Consider the following 25,830-nt stretch of genomic DNA (forward strand, 5'->3'; position numbering starts at 1 on the left):
AAAAAATTGACACGTCAGTTAATATTGACATTTGTTGGGTATGACTGAGCTAATTAATTGCTCGGTGGGTGTGAGCAATTCTCTTCTTGCAAACAAAACAAGGACCTATTAACAGAGGCTTTAGCCCATGTTCGTATTAATGGAATTAGAATCCTCCCTCCAACCATTAGTCAATTTATATAACAGCGAATATTTAAACATACAATTTCATACAGCCGAGTTTGTATAGAATTTAGAGTCAAATCTATCCTCTCGGATGTAAGCTTACATTTAATGAAGTCTTTCAGGGTTTATATATAAAATAATGTGAATTCAAAATAGTAGTAAGAAAAAATGAAATTATCACTCGAAATTCCATGAAAAAAAAAAACAAAATAAAGAAAAAAAAAAAAAAAGGAGAATTCTTGTGCAACTACATTCAAACTAAACATTGAAAAAAGTTTGAATAAATGAGAGAAAAGAACACTAGTTTGTTTCATAGGCAAGCAAAAAAATAAGCCTTTTTAACATTAAGTTAGTACATATAGAAATTTACATGCTCAACTACACAAATATAAAAATCATGTACAATATAGATGTCATCGGCACATCTGCATCTGGCTGGAAAATTTCTATTTAATCAAATCTACAACTTCATACAAACCTATAATACAAAGAAATAACAGTGTGCTACTAATGCATCTTCGTATACTGTTTGTTTTCTTTTCATTTTAGTTTTGTTTAACGTTTAATTGTTTGATGTACACATCCATTTGAGCATGGGTCGGAAATCATATTACACCTGAAAACGATAGGTTAGAATGTATTATAATTCATAACCCAAATGAGAAAAAGCAAAGTATGCTAAAGATTAACCTGAGCATTTGCTGTTTTATATTTTTGGAGTTCATCTTGGGCACATATGAGCCTAATGTAAACAACCAAACCAAATCAAACCAATATCGTACGTGTTAGCATTTGAAAAACATCAATCATTTGTGTGCATGGATGTTTCATACATGTAGGTAGAATAAATTTTTACCTCCATTGCAACTCAGTTATTTCATGAAGCAACTCCTTCTCCCTATCATGCGATGCTTCTAGCTATAATAAAACAAAATCAAATTTTACTCACATACAATATCAATAAAAACTTGTTGGGAATATTGACACCAAATCTCAATTTGAAAAAATTGCATAAGATCAAGGATTGGTATAGTTATAAATCTAAGAAGACAAGGATGTTTAGCCAATGAATCTCATAATCATAAACATAAATTTATAAATTGAATGTACGTTTATATAGCAAATGGATTTAGTTTATCCAATTCCATGCGCACTCATCTTATTGCAAATAAAACAAGCATCAAATGTAACCTAGTAGGTTTTGACTGGCTTGGAATTTCCATCTCTATCATTAACTATATCATTAATTTAAAAATCTAGCAATTATGTCAAGGTAACACAAGTATAGCATAGTTATACACAAGATCGAACACATTTTTCGTTTTAGGTCTGATCATATTAAAATGTCCTATACTTAAGTTTGAAGTCTTTAATACAACTAAATTTAGTAAAGTTTATACTATAAAATTTGTACTCAATTATATATTTCACCATATTTGATATTTTATTTCATACATGTGTACTTAAAACCCATTTCTAACTCCCTGTGAATATGAAATTTTGGTTCTAGAATAAGTTCTCTTTCAAGGACCCACAATAATTACAGTTTACACAAAAATAGATGGAAGAACCAAGAGAGAGAGAGAGAGTCAACAAAACCAACAGATATATGTACTAAGCAAGACGGAAGAAAAGTGAGTCAACAAAGCCTAAAGACTCACTACATACCAAAGATCTTTCTATAGAAGCCATATTTATTGACGTTCCGCTTCCATCAACTGCACGATTAGCTGGGTAACAGAAAAACAAGATAATATGATCTCAGTTGAACAAAAATGAGCAAATCTAAGTTGTATGAATTGCTTGTACCTGTTGAGTCTCCAACTGAGATTTGCTTCATTAGATTTAGAATACTCTCCTGTTGAGAATAACATAAAAAAGGGAATAATAAACTTCAGTAATAATAAGAATTCATAAAAGATGAAAGACATAAGGCTAACCCATACCCTTTGAAGAAGATTTGTCTGCAGCAGAGAATGCAACACCAGGAAAAGAGAATTGCCCGAAAGACTTGGTTGCATAACATCAGGTGGTGCAGATAAAGTAGTTAATGCAGGATGTTGGGTAAGAACCTACAAAACCCATAAATTGCTGTAAGACAATAAAATAAACGTATAGGTACATAATATTTGAGGCATATCATGAAAGGAATAGTACACATTTAATGGCACGTGGTTCTGAGATATAATCAACAAATTCACATACACACACATCAGTAAAATTAAACAACCACACTCCATTGGGCTATTAAAGTTGAGAAAGTGTAAGTATTACATCTATGGTACTGAATATTATATAAAGTGGAAAAAAACCAATCCTTAGTTTGCTTCTTGCACATACAACTAGTCTCAATTTGAAGTAAACTGAAAAAAAAAGGCAAAATATTACGTTGATGATAATATATTACCACACATATACAAGTTGATTGTCACTCTAATGGTGAGAATTTAAGAGGAAACAAATTGCTACACCATATTGGAAGTCTTATAAAAATATAAATATATTCACCAAATCTCTGGTTTGTACTTTTTTTAGTATATTATTGGGCTCAATAGACATGTTATATTTTATCGTTAGGATTATCTTTGTGTCTAATAGAGTTTTTGTGTGTGTATATATATATATATACATGCACACAAAAAAAAAAAAAACACAAATAATTGCATCTCTTTTCGTAAAAACTTCACCACCCTACTTAGGGGGTGATCTAACACCTTAATTCTAATAAACTTTTTTAGTTATCTTATATCATAAATATAGTGTTATAATTTCCTTGTCCACAAGACTTGAATTAAAGTCTAGAATGTATTGAACAATCTCTTAAAAATTCTATTCAGTGGACAAGAACTAAGTACTTCAGCACAATGTGCTCTCAGTAGGTACCTGCATGCTGTGACTCTTTTGCAGTGAAGGAGTAGGTGCCACCTGAAAGAGAAGTTGAACTCATGTCCAAACTAAATAAGAGAAGTAAAATGAGGATCAGAATCTTAAGTACCATTTCCAAGTAAACATTCTCAGATGTAACTTTAAAGCGACCCCTTTGCTGAATAATTGGTGGTTTAGCTTTCTCATCGAGTTCATCACTGTTTGCTGCCATAGTAATACTTAAAATAAATAGGAAAATAGATTTTGGATTCAATTATTGATATCATATTAATCATATATCAATCAATTGAGAAAATATCTTATAAATCTTATGCCATTACAGTAAGTTAAATCGAAGCAAGAAACAAGCACTTGCCTGATGATTTAGACCCTTTTGAAGGAATTTCATGAAGTAAACCCTCTCCTGTTGTAGATGTTGCCATGCCGTTGCAGTATGAACTGTTTTGAGGCTGATTTTGTAACTTTTCACTGAAAATTCCATTAACATAAGTTCTCACTTATATAATCATACACTAGGAAAGATAAAAGAGGGGCAAAAAGAGGTGACTCAGTAGTCCTCTGATTGCAGCATAAAGTACAAGATCAACTCTCCCCCAATATCAATTAGCTAGAAAACAATGTTCTCTCGATTTTCATAGACGAAGATAAAAGAAGAAGCATAAAGTATTAGAAACCAAAGCCCAAAAACATGCCTACAAAAAAAACATTATATGTTATAGCAACAAAAATATTGAATGAATGAATTATGATATATATTTATTTATTTAATTATTATATAGTACAAATGCACTGCAGAACTAGTATTATGCTTGGTTAGAGTAGAGGAAAATATAAAAGAGAGAAGAAAGGAGATGGTACATGGGAAACCTTTGTTCTTTAATTGAATAGAAAAAAAGGTGGGAAGGATAAGATGGTGATCATTTTCCACGACTTTAACTTGGAAGATACAAATAAATTTACTTAGAACAACGCATATAATCCAATCAATTAGCTTGGACTTTTGTTTTAAGAACCATAATCAGGTTTAAGGGAAACTTAAGTTATCTGTTGTTCCATCTATTAGATGTTTCAAATTTATTTTGTCGCTTGACAAGAATATGATATATATTCAAGAAAACATATAGTGCAACTTTATTATTGTGTTAAACAATTTGACTCCTATAATATATCATATGTCTAGCAATTTATCAATTTTCGGATTTGGTTTGAATACCTTTATCTGAATGATGAAATATAAACAAATAACAAGCTATTCAAAAGATACACTACTTGCACTCTAAAACTGCCACATTGAACTTTTTACCCTTTGGTTTACCTTCTATCAGGTGTGATTATATTAACTTAACATTACGGTTTCGTAATCCTGGTAATTGAGCATTTAAGTTTTTAATATTAAATTTGAAAAAATAGAGTTTAATAAATACTTTTGAAAGTTTAGATCTTTTTTTAAAGGTTAGATTAACGGTCTGTTTTTGTTTTCACAAAAAGATGAACTTATCTCACTCAATTTCACAGAACATATATCATGATTTAAAACTGATAAGTTTAGCATAGAAGCATGATTTTCATTTGGTCAGTTTAAAATCACTTGTTAAATCACAAAAATGAAAGAAGGAAACACCATGGAAATTGGCGATTATTTTAGTCCATTAAAAAACAATTGCTTAGTCATTGATAGTAGCTATTAGAAATCTAGCTGCTCCCAATTAATGTAGTATGGAAAGACAATCATTAGCCTCTCTAGGAGAATAATTTTGACCGGGAAAATTTTTAAATAAATGTGGGATAAAGTGGCAAACCTCTCTTTGCAAACTGAAGAGACAATACTTTCTGTGATATTGACTGATGAACTCCCGTTTCTTTGCACATGAGGAACATCAGTACCCTCCAAATTCTTTACATGGATCTCTAAAGAAGGCTTTTCGTGCAGACTTTTTTGATTGTAATCATCAAGACAAGATGAGCTATTCAACATAGCATATTGTTCAAAAGGTGGACTACCATTACTGGAATCATCTTCAAATTTATCAAATCTAAAAATGGAAATGAAGCATTAGTTTGATCAATTAAACTTAAAAAAGCCTTAGCCTTAGAAATGGACTTAAAATTACAATGATATAAGGACATAATCATTTAAGTTTCATCTAGCACAAGTGTGCTCTTTGTATATGCTAGTCTTTTGTAGGTGAATCAAAAATTAAGAAGGGGCAAAAATGTGGATTGCTAATTTATTATTAGTACAACTGTAAAATGTCTAAGTTAAAAGACGTACTTGGAAATGACATTTGTTGAGTCACCTAACTGATGAAGATTCTGTATCAAATCATTGTTAACCTGTGAAATTCCAAATCATTTGTAACCGTTAAGACCTTAAAAGGATAAGTTAACCAAATTAAGAAATAAAAACAGAAGAGGCCTATCTCAAACTACAAAGCACTACAACCAAAGTATTGATATACCATCTCTGCAACTTGGCTCTCTGATTGTATCTCTTGCTTGTTGTCCAAGCAAGACAAAATACTCGAGCTCCCTGCTTGACTATTATCAGATACTGTGTCCTCATCTTGGATCTAATAGAAAGACGAATTATCAAATAATTCCAAAAGGATAACCACACAGCTGAAAAAGTTTCCATAAAGGAATGAAATACAACACTGTTATATACCAGGGACGTCTGAGCCTTCATATCTTCAAGGTTGAAGTTCCAACCACTGATCCCCCGTTTGTATTCATTCTACATACCAAAAAGAGCAAACAAAGTGAAGAGAGAGAATGCTACTTGCAAGTATTGAATTATATTGATAAAACAAATAGTCGAACTAGGATAAAACTTCAATCAAAATATGCAGCAAGATGGTCATCCATACAGTGACGTAGATGTACTCATTCCTAATTAATACTAAGTGAAACTTCAAAGAGAATATCCTACATTGGCCAATAAGTAAAAAAGAGAGGAAATTGAGTTCAGTTATTAAGACATGGATCAAAGGTAAACAGTTTGATAAATAATGACTCAATAATTCTAAAAAAAGATGAAGAGCAAATAAAAAAAAGGCTTTTAGTGGGTCAAAGAAACTTCTATAATATACCCTAAGATAAGATTACCAAAAAAGGTCAAAAAATGAAAACAAAGCAGAACATTTGAAATTATTTGGTTTCTTCCTTTACCAAAAACAACCCAAGCAATGCCTAGTTGCTGGAGAATGAGAAAGAGCAAAAGAAATATATTTATATCCACTTAATAACTACTTGAATAACTATATTTACCAAGGACTGATTCATAGACCACCATCTCAACTGTTAAACCTTCATACCTGTCCTAGTGTATTTATAGTGGGTATTATCACACATGCTAGGTGCACTTTCATCAATCAAAGAACCACAGTACCACATTTTCAATCATCCTAACATTACAAGACCACATAACATAGCATTCAGATATCCAAAAACACTCTCATTATCCAAAGTAACCACAATGTATGAATTTTTTAGGTGTGTCCGCACCACTTTTTATCATTACACAAGAATTTTCCAAGTAACTTTACTACTAGTTTTAACTGAAATATTTGAGACTTGTGATTCCATGGGAAAAGGTTAACAAAAAGGAACATTTCCTTTTATGAGATAGAGCATACAGACATACCAAATATAGCTTGCATGTTTCATTCAAGGATGATTTATTTATAAAACATAATCAATTCCAATTGGTTGCAGAGGCCTTCTTCACAATATGACTCAGGCATGAATACAAGCCTAGTTGTTTTAAAAACAATTAGCTCATCAGTCACCTAATAGATGATAAAACAACAAGGAGGAGCCTAAAAAGAGTCTCTCTTCTTTATCAAATATCAGAGCTGAAAAGAACAAGATATTATTTTCTTAGAAATGATGTTCTAACATTAAAACACAGTGAAAGCAGTTGCACCCATAACACATTTCACTAAAAAGAGCGAAAAGAGATCTAAATTATGACTCATGGCAACATAAAAAAGGATATGAAAATTATAAGATACTACACCAAAATGTGCCTAAAATCTGTGAAAATCTTGTGAGGGCTATGAAAATTTGTTATAAAATTTTCATTATTCACAAGCTAGTTGATTGTTTAACTTTCTTTGGTTCTTCTAATGGCAAACCAAAAACATCATAAAGAAATAAATATGTTTATATTATAACTGAACTAGCATAAACATCCATACTTGTATTCTCATGCATTTTGAAAGTTGTTTCCGGCAATATTTATAGCCAAATACAATAATCATGTTGTACGTCAACAAATCATAGGACTATATACAGGAAGATAATTGTCTATATCATTTCTCTTATCAGATTTATGGTTTGAAAAAGTTTCGTAAGTGTACAAATTTGGCATGTTCAACTAAATGAATGCAATAAGATCTTTGGAAGACAACTAATTAAAAGTAATAATCTCAAATATTAACCAAATGAAATTGTAGCAGCAGATAAAAATAAGTAGAAATAAGATTTATACCCTCGAAATCAAACTATTTGAGATTATTACTTTCTTTTGTAAATTATTTTGCCTTGTTTATCTTTCTTTTGTTGGCCTTCTAGTGAAAAAATTATCAAGTTTATTGCTCTTCACTGAAATTCTAACCTGTGATATTTCCTCCTTTTGCCCATCTGGCATTTTCTTCTGAGCAAGCATATCTTCTTCCTTTCTCTGTGTTCAAATTGAACTGTATATTAGAACTACATAAAACAAACAACTTGAGGTACAAAGACTGTGCCCTAAAGGTTGACCTACTAACCTTCAATGCCTCAATACGATCACCAAGCGCAGGCAACCCCTCCAAAAGTGTTCGTGCTATATAATCATTTGACCTTGCTTGCTTGAAAAAGGAATGCTTTATCAACTTCTTTGCAGAAGGCCTTTTTGAAGGATCTTTCACCAAGCAACTAGCAATCATCTGCTTAAAAGACTAGGGAAACAAGAAAAAAATATAAAAAAATTGACATTATTAAAACCAGAGAGCTAATGTTACATTTCTGAGAGCATACCTTAGAGAACTTCCTATCTCTTTCATAATCAAGGCTAGGAGGTGCATTTTGCAAGGTCATAAGCAGTACCTGGCAAAAATTAGAATTGCTTGAGGTTATTATAGTCTTAGTGTTCCACAAAAGAAATTCTAAAAACATTCACATATTTATAATGTATCACCTTCATTGGAGGATATTTTGAGAAAGGAGCATGGCCATGGGCAAGCTCTAATGCAGTTATACCAAATGACCAGATATCAGCCCTGTAGGGAAGTGTCAGACATACATCAGCATCATTCCATCTATTCAGTATGAAATGGAGTGATTCTTTTGAGAAAACAATAGACTGACTTAAAATCATAACCATGTAACTGCTCCATAACCTCAGGTGCCATCCTGCAAAACAGAGAAGAACCATGAAACACATAATAATAACAAAAAAGCTCCAAGTGACCAAATCTCTTAAAAGAAAGTTACAATATTAAATTACCATCTATACCACCATTCAAGATGTATATGGATTATTTAAAGTAATTTCTATTTCGGTAAGGTATAAATTAGCTGCATCTAAAACTCTAAGAGATTAACTAGAACTTGTTGAATGTGTTCGAGAATTTAGTGGTAAAAGCTTACCAGCAAGGTGTTCCTACAAAAGTATTCCTCATGCGCTGTCTATCACCAGAATCAAAAAGGCAAGCAGAAACACCAAAATCGCCAAGTTTGACTCCACTGCGTGCATCAATGAGAATATTCCCAGCCTATTGGAAACACAAAATAAGATAACGATAATAAATATTTGTAATTCTTATCAAAATAAAATAATAAATAAATGAAAAGAAAAGAAAAACACATTGCTTACGTGCATATAGAATACCATAGTTATCTATATCTAATCCACCTTAAGGGAGTCAACAGCATAATAATCAATTGAGCTTTTAAATGAACTAGTCCTGTTAACAATGCTGCAATTTATTAGAAATTATATACTCTGTGTTTGTATATTAGTGTTTCCTACAGGTAATGAGTTTGTCTGTGGACTTACTTAACCAAGAAATATGATTCTATAATATTACCGATTCTCATGCACTTTCTTGTAAAAGTCTGTTTATGAAATATAGGACACTCAAAATAATTTGAGAATCCAGTCATACCCTGTGCATTGCAATATTACAATCAGTTTCTCAAAATAATTAATCAGTTTCTAAAATTCCACCATAATCTGTATAAATCAGAGGAAAACATGTCAATAAATTGCACTTTTCTTGTAGGAATGCAGATATAGAAAATTCTTTTGGTGTAGAATGTGCCAACACATACACAACACATATCATAAATGTACTTATGTTTTTGACAAGTAATATAGAACACAAAGTCACTGAAATAAGGAGAACTGATATAAGATTAGCAAAACTAGAGGCTGTTTAATATTGTTCTGCAAAGATGTTTTGGAAAAGCAACTCAAAAGACAAAAACAGGATACTTGCATTTTCGATACCATAATTTGAGAATATGTCGGTCTTGTTTTTAAAAAAAAAAAAAACAATATTCTCAAAATAAAAATGAAAACATCCTTGGTAGAGTATTTTAATAATAAAAAATAGTTTTTATAAATAACAAAAATACCCTTTTAATGTTCTTATTGATTACATTTAAAATTACCTTTTATAAGTGATATATATATATATATATATATATATATATATATATATATATATATATATATATGTATATCAAAAGAAATATTTTCCTTTACCTATTTCTCTTTCTTTTAAAAGAGAACATGAAATTCGTTAATTTGTAAAAATGTTTTCGAAAAATTACCAAATAATCATGTTCTCTCCATTTTGAAAATGAAAGTGAAAATAATTTTCAAAATGCATCTGAACAGCCCCACAGCTACAGCATACCTTGAGCTGCCTCATACAGCAAGTAAGGGTAAATAAGATGACGGCATAAGCTGATACAAATATCATAAAGTTATAATATAAAATAAGTACTCACTTTGACATCTCGGTGTATGTGTCCATGATGATGAAGATACTCTAAACCCTTTAATACCTCACGGAGTATTGTTGCTATAACCGCCTCCTCAAATCCATTAGGATATGCAGCCTTCAGTATGTGAAGGCAAGATCCCCCAGCCATGTACGGCATAACAACCCACAGATTATGATCACTAACAAAGGAGCAGTGTGATTTAAGCACATTAGGATGGTCAACCAAGACCATTGTCTGTGCTTCACGAGAAATGGTGCTCTGGAAATAACAATAGAAAAATCACAAATGAAAGCTTCACAAGTATTAATCACACCACACCGTAAACACAGCAAGAACAATTTTAAAATTTTCACATCAACAGAGATAAATCATGTCTAATAACATTGAAGTTATTTGATAGTGATCCAAGACACTAAATTATATCCACATACTCTAGAAATGAACAATATCCCATCGAAAATAATGTTAAGTAAAACAGTTTTTCCCCAAGCAATTTCAAACTCTTAAGGAAATGAAACTCCTATTCATCAAATAGGCACTTTACATGTAAATTTATCACCTAAAATCGCAACGTTCTAGATAAGAGGCTTGGCAAACCTGCTGACAAGCGAAAACATGAAATTGTAGATTTCAAGAAATCATGAAAAGGTTTAACATATCATCACTTTCCTAACTTTCATTCAAGGATATTTTTTTTTTATTCCCTTATTCAATATGATAGATTCATATTCTTCCACCCAATTTAAATTTCAATAAATCCAATCAATATCAGCGAGACAGCCAATCACAAACGCCTCTCTTTGGAAAAAAGTAGCTAAAATTATCAGTTCCTTTCGAATAACTACTTTAAAATATATCCACCTATTATTACCAATATTGTGAAAACAAATCTTCACAGCTCAATCCAGCTAAAAATGTAGGCTATCTAGCTACTAATTCACATGAATTTCATGCACTGAGGTTGAATAAATTCTACAGTGTTCTTCTCTCCTCTTTACATTTCAAATCCATATTAAACTCTTGCACAAGAAAAATCCTAAATTACAGAATTCTGTAAACTTCTTACGCCAAAATTTTGTCTTCAAGTATATAACTTTCATTAGACTGTATTATAATTTATAGACTGTTGATTTCGCCAAATAATAAAATTTACACGTCTACATACTGAAGAAAATTCATAACTATTTATTTCTGGAATTAAATTTATCTGGTATAACATAACGCAATGAAATTGAATCATCAAAACAAAAAATTCATTGAAAAAAAGTTGATGAGAAGACGGAATAAAAGTTACCAGATCGCTGTTGTTACGTTCGAAATCAAGAATCTTGATAGCAACAGCCTCATTGAAAGGTATACAAAGAGCACGATGAACCACAGCGCTGACGCCATTACCGACCTCTTCATAGAGCGTGTAATGCTCCGCTCCAATCGGATACTGCCTCCTCTCAATCATAACTTAATTGACCTCGGAGTTCTAAATTTCGAAGCTCAAAATGTCAGGATTAAAATGGCAAAGAAGAGAGAATGAAAATGAATGTGAGAGGAAAGAGAAGGTAGAAGTAGAAAAGAAAAGAAAGAAAATATGAATAAATGTATATGAATGATGGGGAGGAGGTTTGTTGTCTCCGCTTTCCCGTGAAAGAAGAAAGAGAGAGAAAAAAGAAACGCGAGCCTATCGGATCGCCGCTCATATGGGAAGACGTTCGTATGCAGGAATCCCGCCAGTTGTGTTTGTTTCCCTGCACACTATATTCATACTTTCCTTAGAAATTAGAACTTGTACATGCACAAGATATAAAACACTTTTTTATGTTCATCTCAGGAAAAACTTACCATAAGTTTGATTAGATATTTAAAAAACTTTTCGATATAGAGCTACAAATAAGTCAAAATATTTGCAAAAATAATTTTCCTAAAAATTAATATAAAATCACTACGATAATTTCTTGTAACTTTTTAATCTATAAATAGTTTATCATAAAAACTTAAATAATAATCGCATCTTAAAGTCACGGATTAATTCAAGATTCACTGTAACAAGACATTTTTTAAAATTTACTTACGGAAATTGCGACTGAAATAGACATAAAAAGTAGGCCAAAACACTCATTCCCACCCAAGGTATACTTAAATTACTTCCACCCTCTAACTTTAAAAAAAATTTAAATACTCACCCATAAACTAAAATATATTAAATTTTTCAGTTAAAGTTAATGATGAAATCATCATTTAATAATAAAATTTAAAGTTTATATCATTTTACCCTCTTAATTTGAAAAACTAATAATTTCTCTCAAAATTAAGTTTTGAAAAATGACATTCCCCCCTACCAAGGGTTTTCAATTTTGTTAACAAATTTGTGACCAACAATAGCCGATCTCTCTCCCTCTGGTGCTCAATATCGGACTGATAATGTCTAGATTTGATATAATCCAAGTGAAATTCAAATAAAGAATCGAAACTCTTCGTTTAAATCTTCGTCATTCAGATGAAGTTGTCTTCATCTAGATGACGATTACGGTTCAGACGAGGTCGATCTCCTCATTTGGACTATCATCCTTGTCATCTAAATGAAATCGATTTTGTTTAGACGATGATTCAAACAAAGAGTTTCAATTCTTCATCTGAATTTTATTAAATCCAGACATAATTTGTCTGACATTAAACACTAGAGGGAGAGACAATTCTAAGAGGGAGAGAGATCGGTCATCGTTGACTGAAAATTCATTGACAAAATTAGAAATCTTAGATAGGAAAAAAATATTAATTTTTAAACTTACTTTTAGAGAAAAAATTAGTTTTATAAATTAAAAAAGTAAATTTATATAAAATTTTATTTTTAAATATTATTATTATTAAATAATAATTTTACTATTAATTCTAACTAAAAAATTTAATAAATTTTAATTTATAAGTAAATATTTAGATTTTTTAAAATTAAATAGTGAGATTCAGAGTTTCAGTATACCTTGGGTGGGAAAAAGTTTTTTGGCCTAAAAAGTAACCATTTCTTCTACGTTTCCCGTGACATAATGAAGCTAAATTAGAAAAAAGACTTGTCGTAACTCGTAGCGTACGCATTGGGCTTGCGACTCTGTACTGGCGTGGCTATTTTACTTTGGCGAAATCACAATTTCCCACTAAAACTTTGACGGAAAAATATTTCTTGTTTTAGGTTTGAAAAATAATTTATCATTCTGTCTGTTAATTAGCGGCGTAGGCACCGTAATTGCAGGCTGTCATCCTTCTTTTATAAACATTTTTCGCCAAAACCACCACAGCAGCCTGGGCATCGTTATTGCTGACAATGTTTAAGCTCACGCGATGGGCGGCGTTATTGACATCGTTATTGCCATTAACATGTCATCTCATCTGTACTCGAAATAAAACATAGGCCAAAGGGCCATTTTTCACTCAAAGTATCTTTAATCCTAAATTCTTATTTTTTAATTTTAAAAATTTTATTTATCTATTTATATATAGTTAAAATTAATAAAACTCTAATATTTTAAAATTTTATCTTTTTTCTCTCCTTAAACCTTAAAAACTAATCATTTCTCTCATAGGATAAGTTTTAAAAAATGTCAATCGACTATTTTTCACCCAAGGTTTGATGTTTTCTCAAATATCCCCCCTTTAACTATGAAAACATCAAACACTCACTCATAAGTAGTTAAAATTAACGGTGATAAGGGTAAAATCGTCATTTTTCTATAATATTAAAAAATAAACTAAAATATAATCTATTTTGGCCCCCTAAACTTTGAAAACTAAAATTTTTCCCCAGCCTAAGTTTTAAAAAATGGCAGTTTCACCCTAAGGTTTTGTTTTGAAATCTCCGACGACATTGCCGATGACCTCTCCCTCCCGAAGCATCCTCTCCTTCCAGCGATCTCTTTCCTCTCATTTGGAGGCCCGATCGGCGATGGAGACGCCTTCATCTTCGTCCCAAGGCGTCTCCGACGTCGATCAGACCTAAAAATGGGAGGAAAGAGATCGCCGGAAGGAGAGGATTCCTCGGGAGAGAGAGGCTATCGGCAATAGAGCCGGAGATGCCGTCGGAGATTTCAAAACGAAACCCTAAGGTGAAACTGTCATTTTTTTAAACTTAGACTAGGGAAAAAATTTAGTTTTTAAAGTTTTGGGAGACAAAAAGAGATAAAATTTTCAGGCAAAAAGAGATAAAATTTTCAGGCGTTAGGGTTCTATTAAATTTAACCTGTCATGGGTGGGTGTTTGGTATTTCCATATTTAAAAGAGGGATATTTGAGAAAACATCAAACCTTGGGTGGGAAATAGTCGTTTGGCCTTTAAAAAATAACATTCCTCCTTAGGATATAGTTTTCAACCCGTGATGCCATCATTGGCAACGAAGATTTCTGAATATATCATCATGCTCCAGTGGTTTCTCTCCTCTTCTTTGAAACATCAGCCGGCGTAAATCTAATTTGGAAAGACATAGATCGAGAGATGAAATTTTTCGTCTTCCCAAACGAAGACGAAGATCTTATATTTGTATGGGAATATGATCGTCTTCCTAAAAGAAAACGTTTGGAAAGACAAAGTGTTTAATCTCCCAACGAAGTTTTTTGTCTTTCAGAATCAGATTTGTGTCGACTAACGTTCCAGAGGAGAGGAGAGAGACCGTTGAAATATGGGGATGCATCGAAGAATCTTTGTCGCAGACAATAACATTGGAGATTGAAAACTAAACCCTAAAGAGAGAATGTCATTTTGTAAAACTTGACCTAGAGGATAAACTTTTAGTTTTTAGGGTTTTGAATAGAAAAAGAGATTAAATTTTAATTTATTTTTAATATTATAGATTAAATAATGATTTTATTTTTAAAACTAACATACTTAATCTTTTATGAATAGATGTTTACGATTTTTATAGTTAAAAAGTAAAAACTTAATATTAGAGGATACTTTACATGGGAATAAGTCCTTTCACCTAAAGCATAATCACCACAAGAAATCAGCGAATAGATTTACATAGAACAGAATTGAAAAACACCAAACAATGGAGGCTGAGGGTGCCTTTAGGTAGAGAAGAAGCATAAGTTGACTCAGTCTGTTGCCCCAATTAGTTAGTAAGAGTTCTTCTCGTTCGTGGGTTATTGGCAAATAAAGTGATTTGGTTAATAGTACTAATCTTCTTTTGAATTTCTCCAAATGAAATCGCTTGTTGTCAACAGCATATCTACTTAGTTACAGTATGAGTTCATTGGAGTTTTTAAGATTATGCAATCAATCCACCACTAATAGTTGAACAGTAAGTTTGGGTTTTGCTCTCAATGACACACTAATCAGGCTCATACATATTTTGGCTTTGTTAATTCAAGAACCGGCGTAGGTTCATCTATTCTTGCTTAAAAACCCAGCAGAGTAAGGTGTTGCGAGTAAAAATGGCACGTATAATTTTAAAGATTATAAGGAACAATCAAGGATTCAGTAAAATAAGTGATTTCGGAGATGGAAGCGTGAGGGACCAGGCTGATCCATGAATTGGCTTCCTCTCTTACATCTCACTTTGGTTCTTCTGTGCTTTCTATAGTTTGTATTGGACTAGGTTAAAGAAGTGAAAAAGAGTGTCAGGAAACGAGAGACTAAGTCACAAAAGATGAATGAAAATTAATTTTAAAAAATAAATCATAAAAAAATATAATTTTTTAAAACTTAGATTTAAATTTTTTTTAAAAATTAAGGTAAAGCATAACAATTATTCTCTTAAATTTAACAAAAATGGTAATATTTATTAATATGATATTATTAAGAGATAGGTAATGCACATTTTTTCATAACTAGTGAAAGGCGCAAATTATATTTCATTGACTTGGAATTAAATAGGGATATTAATTAAAATCGATAAAAAATTTTTTGCGTAAACTTTTTTAGGTAAATGTACAATGATTTCATTTTTATAGATAAATTTACTTTTAATTTCAAAAAAACCCTCTCTCAATTTATTGCATCACTCTCAACGATTTAAGTTATACTCGACCGTCTAAAATTTTTTTAACAGATTTGATAATTTTTTATTCAAACTATCACTAATTCACGTTCTAAGGGTTAAAAACACACTTAAAAAATGATAAATTTTTGTTTAAATTTCAAATACAGATAGTAACAAAAAAATAGCATAGATGAGAGATTGATACTGTAAGCGTAGGGTGCGTGCAGGGTGTGTGCAAGACAGGATACGTGGGTATGTGTAGGGTGTGTGAGTGCATGTAGGGTACGTGGATGCATACAAGATGCGTGCAGGGTGCCTAAAAAATTTAAATATATAAATATATATATATATTTATATATAATAACATAATATTTAAAAAATATAATAAATATATATAATAATATAGTATCTAAAAATTATAATAAATATATAAAATATAATATATATTTAAAAATTATTATTATTATTATTTATAATTTAAAAATTATTTTTATATATTATAATATTTAATATAATATATAAACATAATAATAAAAATAAATTTTAAATACATATTATATTATTATATATATTTATTATATTTTTTAAATATTATATTATTATATAATATTTAATATATATATATTTTTATATATTTATATTTTTTACACACTCATGCATTTTATACGTACGCATCCATGCACTCTACACGTATCCATGTACCTTGTACTTATCCTACTCACCCTATGTATCTTGCACGTACCCACATACCCTGTACGTATCTATACACTGTGATACACATGCGTAAGTTGTTGAAAATCACGTAATAAGTCAGAGAGAGTATTTTTAAAATTAAAAGTAAATTTGTTTATAAAAATAAAATCACTATACGTTTACCTAAAAAGATTTACGTGAAAAAAATTTTATCGATTTTAATCAATATCCAATTAAATGAGACATGTAATTTAATTTAATTTGAAGAAATATAATAAAATGACTTAATTTTGTTTAGCCAACTATATTGCTTAATGTGAAAAGCATAAATCCGAAAATATCAAGGTGAGATGTGCCAGCGTCAGTCGGGTCTGCAATAATCACTTTACATTTCATAACATGAGCTAGCATTTAAGCATAATTTTCAAAAGATTTTTTGGAGTTTTGAATAATACTGCAAAGATTATATATTACTTTTCATATTTATGATTTATCTCAGTCATATAATAAGCAAATCAAAATCACCCATTCAGATTGACTGCGAACTTTGGGGAGTTAATATACCATTGTCCTTTAGTTCTGCCCTCAAATCTTAAAGCTTTTTCTAGGGCTCTCTGTCAGTCCCGCTCTTCTTCACTCAAATTAAATCGCTGTCTTTTCGATCCATTCTTCTTCCCATTTGGCCGAAATGAAGCTCACTGTAAAGACTCTCAAGGGCAGCCATTTTGAGATTAAGGTTCAGCCTTCCGATACGGTACGTCGTCGTTTCACTATTAGTTTCTATTAATTATGTGAACTAGGATTGAGAAATTTATTCGTTAGTAGTGTTTAATCATCATTTCGTGATGAAACGACTTGTCAATTTTGGTATGTTGAATCAAAGGTTATGGCTGTGAAGAAGAACATAGAAGATGTACAAGGCAAAGACAATTATCCTTGTGGGCAACAGTTGTTAATTCACAATGGTAAAGTGTTGAAAGACGAGACAACTTTAGCTGATAACAAAGTCTCTGAAGATGGCTTTCTTGTTGTTATGCTTAGCAAGGTAATTTATTTATTTTTATGTATATTAAAGGGTTATAATACTTCTGTATTGGTCAGAAATGAAATTTTTATTGAAGAGTATACATTGTTGGCTCTGGTTTTGAAATGGGATAGAGCATTATGAAAAAGTCCTAAATTTAGAGAATTCAACTAAGACTAGACGCCCTTAATCAATTCATCACAACCTTGCATTTGTGAAGGATAATGAAGCAGACACATAGAATTTAGATGAAACAAAAACCCAAAGAGAAAATCAAAACTTGGCATATGATTGTGATACGTACCTGATAGTTTTCTGGCAAATTCTCTGCTGCTGCTGCAACTCCCTCTATAACTTCCATTGGTTCTGCAGCCTTCTCCTCAACCAGTATGCTCACAATCACCACCAGTAATTCCACCTCCACAAGGAAAGGAGAAAATAAGCTTTGAATCAACCAAACACATAACTCCAGCAGAAATCCAGGAAACACAATTTGCATCAAAAAGAAAAGAAATGCAACAATGGAACAGTAATAAAAGGAAACAAAACATTAGGTAAAGATAATGGATCTCAGGAGCTATATTACTCATTGACAATCATTACAACCATTCATTACAATTTCAATTCTCCATGAAAACTACTAATAGTGGGCTGTTTTTGGAGGCTAGTACTCTCCCAGTGAAAAGCACAAGCTCTCAATACTAAAATTCTAGACAATTCTCTGTTCTTTGCAACACGCTCTAGTTCCCTTTGTATTCATTACAACCGTAACTGTTTTTTCCACTTCTCTCCGCTCTTAATCAGCCATGTGTCATCCTTTTGAGCTGGTAACGTGGACATACTAGGACCACTTTTTCCCATTGCTGGATCTGGATGTCCTTTGAGTCTCTCCCCCTTGGGCCTGCATGAATAAACATTTGTAATTAGGCCTCTATCAGATAGCATTAATTTTAAAATTGTACAAATCTTGTTGCATTTGCAGTATAAAACATGATGCTATCAAGAAGTTAAATCATTTGACTATTTAACTAATAACGTTATGAACTTGGCATTATTACAGGATTGTTTTGTATTAAGTTTTCTCTAACAAATTTTTTTCAAGCATTATTCAAAAGAACTACCCGAAATAAGTGGAAATGCCTATCATTTTAATGTTGTGTGGCTAAAAAAAATGCAAAGAAAGGAGAATAAAGCAGAAGCACTGATGTAAAGTGTAGAGAAAAGTCTGTAACATAGTGATATCATTTTTTCCACCTATTTTGGAGTAGTGTCTTACTTTTATTAGAAAACTAGTTCTACAATTAATATGCTGGAACTAAAAATAGCTTAATCAGTCAAATCTCATATAAATATGCCCAAGTGAAATAGTAAAAGAGGTTTTAGGTTAAAAGCTATTTATGAATCATTGACATATGTCTTTTCATAGTAATATATGAAGACAAATGACCTTGAAATTTGTTTCTGGTATTGCCAGCCTATATCGGTCCTATTTGGGAATATATCTTACTTATAAGGCCTGAATGTCCTGATGTAGCCTTGTATGTTTAATTCTTTCATATTGCATATATAATGCCATTATTTCTATGTGTTTACTATTTTTTACAGAGTAAAACGTTAGGCTCAGCTGGGGCTTCATCTGCTCAGGTATTATGCTGCACATTCCTACTGCTTATTGGGCATCATCTATTTTTTTTTTTTTTTTCTGGCCTATATGAATACTATTTCCATTTTATAATGACAGTCTGCTTCCACCACTCCATCAACAACTGCACCAAGCTCCAATTCTAGTCCTGCACTGGAAACCTCTGCACAGGCACCGTAAGTTTTATTCTTTTCAATTTGGCGTTTAGATTTTTGCTGGATTCATCTTACGTATGTTGTAATAATATTATTTCAGGATTCCAAAGATTGCCACATCTGCTTCTGATGCAACAACGACTAAGTATGGGTTCTATCTCTTCAGTAGCATTAAACTATATATGTTAATATATGGTTATACATATTGGAGTTCATGAATAAATGAATCAATGGTGAATGTTGAAAATGGACAATTTTTTTTTCATGGTTAATAGGAAATTAACTATAAAGACCTGTATTTCCTTCTGAAAGTCACCCATTGATCTTTTGAATTTTTCAGCTTCCCCTTCATTGTCACCTGCAAAGCTCAATACACACACAAGCAAGACTACACTGCTACACATTTAATAGAAATGAATCACTATGATATCTGTATTGATATCCAGCATCCATTACAGCTTAATGAAATTCATCAACACAATAAAACAGTACACTCCATGTTCAATTCTATGCTTGACATTCAAGAGGTCAACTGTCTCCTTCTAACCTATACTTTTCCCAATATCTTCTTGATTCTCTTCACTCTCGTTTCCAGCCTTTTCCCTTGATTCTCTCCATAACCGTCCATCCTCTCCTTGCTTGCCACGTCCCCGTTCCATTACTCTGTGGTCCTGGTTGCTTGCTTTTGCTGTGTGGTTGCCACTTGTAAACTCCAGCCTTCTGCAACTAGTGTCAATCCTCCCTTTACCTTGCATTTGATTTCCTCTCATGCAGGATGCATAAACATGCAACCTAACATTAACCCAAGCAGCTAGCACTGACTCAATTATAGCTTCAGAAATTGAGCTCAAGCATTAGATCTCAATCCTACTGTCATGTGATTGGTGTGTTCTCCTTTTAACATTTAAAATATTAGATCCTTTCTTTTCAATCTGTTGCTGGTGGTAGATAGGATGGTAGCAGGTGTTTCCCTATCGGAGATAATCACAAAAATGCACTTATTGTATTTGCTAATACTTTTATGTAATTCTAGTAAATTAAGTTAGAGATTTTTCTCCACATTATCTCTTTGCTTTTTTAATAGTCTTTTCCATTGTTCCCTCTGGCCTCAACTAAACAATGTATTCTGCACAAATTAAGCGCTGGTTTTTTTTCTTTCTGTTTTTCTTCTTCATTTTCTAGTAAAATCTGATCAAAAGTTTCTTTCTTTCTTCTCTACAAATCTCAAGCATGATAGTTGGATAAGACATGTCATCTGTGGGGTGGGGTTTAGTTACCGCTACCCTTCCATCTGTACCCCTAAAACATGCTCTGGGAACAAAGTGATGTAGGATGTATGAGATGTCTATCCGTATGGAATCTAAATGTTTGATGAATGTGCTTTTGTTGGGTGTACTGATATGTTATATCTAAACTCTATTCATCTAAGTTAGAATTTTATTTTCCTTTGGTTTCTAGACTGCAGTTCGCAAATATAAGGTCATGGTGATTTTATATAAATTAAATGGTTGTGGTTGTACTTTAGGATAAATTATTTGATTAATACATCACTTGATGTTCAGAGGGAGATGAAAATGTGGACATTCTGGGCATACCTGTGCTAGAACAATATGTTTAAATAGGAAGACATTTTTGTCTGAGGAAGCTGTTGCTGAGAATTTTACCATTTGATAAATCTGCAATCTTTTTTCTGGTATAAGTTGTTTTGTTATTTCAGTTTAGTGATAAATTGTAAAAGTAGACTGTAGAAGGAACAGCTATATAATTGCTTAGAGTATGTTAAAAGAGTTTAAGGAAATGTGCTAAATAGTATTTTCATTAATTATTTGATCCTTATTATTTTCCTTTCTGCAAGCATGTTTTAAATAGAAAATATTCAATCAGTCTCCATATGATTGTTTAGGATATTTTAATTATATATAACATTTATACATGTTTGCTGCAGTGCAAACACTGATACCTATGGTCAAGCTGCTTCAACATTAGTTGCTGGAAATGATCTTGAGCAGACAATTCAAGAAATAATGGAAATGGGTGGTGGAACCTGGGACAAAGAAACTGTTACTCGTGCACTTCAAGCAGCTTATAATAACCCAGAGCGAGCAGTGGATTACTTATACTCTGTATGTATAACCTCCATAAATTCTTATATGTAAAGTTTTTGTGGTTTTATATCTTTTTGTTAATTTATAGATTATAAATATTGATATTGATCTACCTTCAGGGTATTCCTGAAATGGCTGAAGTTGCTGTGCCAGTGGCTCGGTTTCCAGAAAGTCAGGCAACTGAAACTGGTGCAGCAGGAGCTCCACCGGTCTCTGGAGCACCTAATTCCTCTCCCTTAAATATGTTTCCACAGGTAAACTTTTAGATTCTAGATGACTTTTATTGGTTGCTTACTCTTATTTAGAGGTTTAAAACAGTTTGTGTTGCATGGGCATATGTGAAGCCCAAGTACAACACACACATTTGCTATAAAGTATGAAAAGACTATGCATTGAAGCAGCATGCTACGGTTCCTCATTAAGTGTGAAATGCATTGTGGTTGCACAGGCCCAAATGAATTTGTTGAGACTTTGCATTAGGCACAAGCCCAAATAACATTAAAAATTTTGAAAACAAAATGTGAAGGTATCTTGTCTCTTTTGTATTCATATTTTAAAAGATACTTGCAACTTCAAAAGATGTTGCGCATCTTTTCTTCATCACAATTTGTATTTATTTATACAATCCTTTCAATTTCAAATTTGGCTTCCTCGTATTGACATTTTAGTAATTTGTTAGTTTTTCTTTTTCAATCTAGTTATGTTTCAGTTTTTGTTGTTTAGTGGTACTTAATGTTAACCTCATAGGAACACAATGAAATAAAAAATGAAAAGAATGTATTATGGTGCACTAAATGCAATTGTCTCAATTTGAAATACATAATAAAGGAGGCTTGGTCTTGGAAATTTGTGTCATGCCATTTGTGCAAGCCTTGGATTTTGATTCATGCCTGGCCAGGCCTGATTTGATGGGTCCATTGTTTGTCTTCTCTATGTTCATCGTAATTCAAGTAAACTGGAATATCTTTCAGGAGGCAATTTCAGGTGCTGCTGCTGCTGGACTTGGATCTTTGGACTTTCTTAGAAACAATCAACAGGTATGGTTCCTCATGTGATGTAAACTGCTGTTTCCCCACTATTTATTTTATTTATTGGATTCTATCCAAACACTGCATCAAAACGATAGAATGTGCTGAATTCAGTTTCATTTCGATCATTATTTTTTGAGTTGATATGTGTGGGCTTACATATTTTTTAATATGATTTTATTGGTGATGTGTAGTAGGATTAGCAGTGTTGAAAGCACTGTAATTGGTCGTGACTAGCATAATAAAATGACCATGATATAATTTATTCAAATTCTTTTTTTTTTTTTTGGTATATTTGATAATCATTTGGGTGCATACATCTTTTAGATATTTATTCGTTGATACACTTGGAAAGTGTAGGTTGTGGTTGGATTTCACTTAATATTTAGTGCATATGTTGAAGAATTACTTGATTATGTCCTAATATGGTTAATTGCTTAGTGAGACTTTTTCCTGCCACTTACTAATTGATTTCTGTTTGTTATTTGCATTTCAGTTTCAAGCTTTGCGTTCAATGGTGCAATCAAATCCACAGATTTTACAGGTCTGTACTTTTTTCTTTCTCTTCTCTTTTTGCTTTTTATCATTTAATATTAAATCTTCTTCATTACTTGGGAATCGGAGTTAAGAAGACTGCTGCATCTGTTACAGCCTATGCTTCAAGAGCTTGGAAAGCAAAACCCACAGCTTTTACGATCAATTCAAGAACACCAAGTAGAGTTCCTTCAGTTGATAAATGAACCTATTGATGGCTCTGAAGGGTGAGTGCTTTATTGGATATATTTATGGAGTAATACTATACGTACCCAACTTTAGGTATACAAATGAGCACATATTTATTTGTGTCATTACGTGATTAAATGTTATTTTATCTTTAATTCAAAATCACCTAATCATGTAATGACATACATCAAGTGTCTATCTATTTGTATACTTAAAGTGAATACGTATAGTTTTATTGATATTTATATTAGGCATATTGATGGAGAATCTATAATAAAGTTCTAGTACTAATTTAGAAAATAATATAGTTTAGGAATTAAAGTAATTTATTCCTGGTTTAGTTATGTTCTATATTTCCATCTAGAATTAAGGCTATTTAAGACTTTATCATTTGTTTAAGGTTTCTTGTACCTTGGCTACCTTTGGAAGTGAAAAAAACCCTTGTATTTCATAAACTTCTGAGATTTTCTTCTATTGTTTCTCTGATTTCTTCAATTTCCATCCCTTGTCCCCTAGCTTTGCTTGTGTGATCCCCACTATCACAGATAGAAAATTAAGGGGAGATAAATTAGAAGAAAAAGTAATGGAGAAAATGAGAGTGGAGAGGCATAGCATAAAGAGATAATCAATATTCAATCTTAAAAACACTTTGAGACCCTACATAACCAAACATACAATAAAATCTTTAAAATCTCCAATATAATAAACTTCATTAGAATATTAAACCTACTTATATTGACTAATAAAATATTAAAATTTCTTAAACATATTTTTAAATAATTACTTACTAAAACTTTATTATAGGTTTCCCATCATATGTTCTAGGAAAATTGATAATAAGACTTTTTTTGTTCCTCTATGGCAGCTTTTATGATTCCAAATTTGTTATGTAATGAGTATTCTCTTGATTTAATGCACCCTTTATTTTAGATTCTTGGGGCATATGTTTGAAAGAAGCTATGATAGAAATTTTTCTGAAATGCGTTAGCTACCAAACAATTTTAAGAGTTAAACGCCTAGAAGTCCAATGTATTTTTTTGTGTTGTGAAATATAATAGGCACGAAGGATCTACCCATCCTGTGTACTTCGCTATTGTTGATACTGGAGTTATAAGACACTCATAATTATGCATACAAATTTTTCTATTCAATCCAACTTTGCTTTATTTTTAGTTAGTTTGCAACCTTATCCATATGAATTTTGTTAAGTTATTTTTAATTTCATTAATTTATTTTAATATAACATCAGCTTTTATGGTTAGTAAATTTAGTGTTATTTTTTAATCACTATGCACTTAACTGAGTGGATTTTTGATTTGAAAGTTAAGTCGAGCTTGAGCTCTCTGGGATTTAATTTATGTTTTTTTGTGGAAAAACTCTTTTACCTGCTGTGAGGTGCATTAAGCATTTTAATTGCTTTTATATGTGAAGTTAAAAATAGTGTGACATATTGAATCTTCATTGGCTTTTTTCAGGGATATATTTGATCAGCCTGATCAAGAAATGCCTCATGCAATCAATGTCACCCCTGCTGAGCAGGAGGCTATCGATCGAGTATGTTGAGCTTTCTTGTGATAGATAGACAATTTCTTATAGCATTGAACATTCCCTGTTTGTTTTCACATCTAAACTAACTAGTTATATCTTTCCTACTTGCAGCTGGAAGCAATGGGGTTTGATAGAGCTTTAGTTATTGAGGCATTTTTGGCATGTGATCGTAATGAAGAATTGGCGGCCAACTACTTACTAGAAAATGGTGGAGATTTTGAGGATTGAATTCATGGTTCTATCAGCATCTTTACTTGGGTAGGTTATGGAGTGATCAAATTATTGGCTGTGATGATGAAAATATTGAAATTAATTTATAGTTTGGGTTTTAGATGGATATTTGACAGCTTCTTACTTGGTTAATTTGCGGAAGTGATTAATTTATGAATCATGGAAAATCAATTTTGAGAATTGTTTAATTTACTGTTATTTACTCTATAATTGTTTTACTGTCAGAAAGTTCATTCATTTGCACATGTGACTTCAAAAGTCAGATAACAGGTCTTATTTATTGGGTTTTAGAAGCTGTGAACCAGAATGCCACCAAGTGGAAACTTGGAGAGGACCTCGTCAATAGAAAATATGAGGTTTGCTAAGAATTCAAATGTATTTTTCATAATTATGAAATAATTATGAGCTTTGTTACTTGTGCATCGGTGCTTGCTTGTTGTAAAGAGGATTAGATTTAAATTGAGCCAAGCTCAAACTCAAATTCAATTTGAGTTGAGAGAAGATAAAAACTCCCCTTATAATTGTTCGAACTTGATTGGATACTAAAGTTGAACAAAAATTAATTAAAATAATATCATTTTCATATATATTAATCAAAATAATATCATTTTAGTTAATTTGTATTAAATTCTTTTATGTTTGCAAGCATATTGCGTCAAGCACACTTCAAAC

At 31.7% G+C, this 25,830-nt stretch overlaps 2 protein-coding genes across 9 annotated transcripts; one reads left to right on the forward strand and one right to left on the reverse strand.

Annotated features, from left to right (window-relative positions):
- Positions 1–424: 424 nt before the first annotated feature.
- LOC123210366 (serine/threonine-protein kinase BLUS1-like) lies at positions 425–18,423 on the reverse strand. Of its 4 annotated transcripts, none has more exons than XM_044628677.1 (22): positions 18,313–18,423; positions 18,031–18,144; positions 10,054–10,308; positions 8,686–8,810; positions 8,404–8,448; positions 8,234–8,315; positions 8,074–8,142; positions 7,824–7,994; positions 7,670–7,735; positions 5,717–5,785; positions 5,511–5,621; positions 5,324–5,385; positions 4,851–5,084; positions 3,407–3,519; positions 3,161–3,255; positions 3,049–3,090; positions 2,112–2,237; positions 1,975–2,023; positions 1,834–1,895; positions 1,022–1,083; positions 856–907; positions 425–781 (listed from the first exon to the last, which is right to left on the reverse strand). In XM_044628677.1, exons 2-22 carry the CDS (start codon positions 18,085–18,087, stop codon positions 776–778), a joined length of 1,953 nt encoding a protein of 650 aa, XP_044484612.1. In that variant the 5' UTR covers positions 18,088–18,144; positions 18,313–18,423; the 3' UTR covers positions 425–775. The 4 variants fall into 4 exon arrangements, with proteins under 4 accessions (XP_044484612.1, XP_044484611.1, XP_044484608.1 ...); XM_044628676.1 differs by lacking the exon at positions 18,313–18,423 and adding an exon at positions 11,345–11,799; XM_044628673.1 differs by having other exon boundaries at positions 18,031–18,392.
- Positions 17,073–25,757, forward strand: LOC123210368 (ubiquitin receptor RAD23b-like). 5 transcript variants are annotated; one of them, XM_044628688.1, is made up of 13 exons: positions 17,073–17,456; positions 17,586–17,747; positions 19,332–19,370; positions 19,468–19,544; positions 19,624–19,668; positions 21,469–21,646; positions 21,748–21,882; positions 22,600–22,665; positions 23,153–23,200; positions 23,308–23,417; positions 24,855–24,933; positions 25,039–25,185; positions 25,384–25,757. In XM_044628688.1, exons 1-12 carry the CDS (start codon positions 17,391–17,393, stop codon positions 25,153–25,155), a joined length of 1,122 nt encoding a protein of 373 aa, XP_044484623.1. In that variant the 5' UTR covers positions 17,073–17,390; the 3' UTR covers positions 25,156–25,185; positions 25,384–25,757. The 5 variants fall into 5 exon arrangements, with proteins under 5 accessions (XP_044484623.1, XP_044484622.1, XP_044484619.1 ...); XM_044628687.1 differs by having other exon boundaries at positions 25,422–25,757; XM_044628684.1 differs by having other exon boundaries at positions 17,074–17,456; positions 25,418–25,757.
- Positions 25,758–25,830: the final 73 nt, after the last annotated feature.

The sequence above is a fragment of the Mangifera indica genome, chromosome 3, assembly GCF_011075055.1.
Source record: "Mangifera indica cultivar Alphonso chromosome 3, CATAS_Mindica_2.1, whole genome shotgun sequence".
Classification (NCBI taxonomy): Eukaryota; Viridiplantae; Streptophyta; class Magnoliopsida; order Sapindales; family Anacardiaceae; genus Mangifera; species Mangifera indica.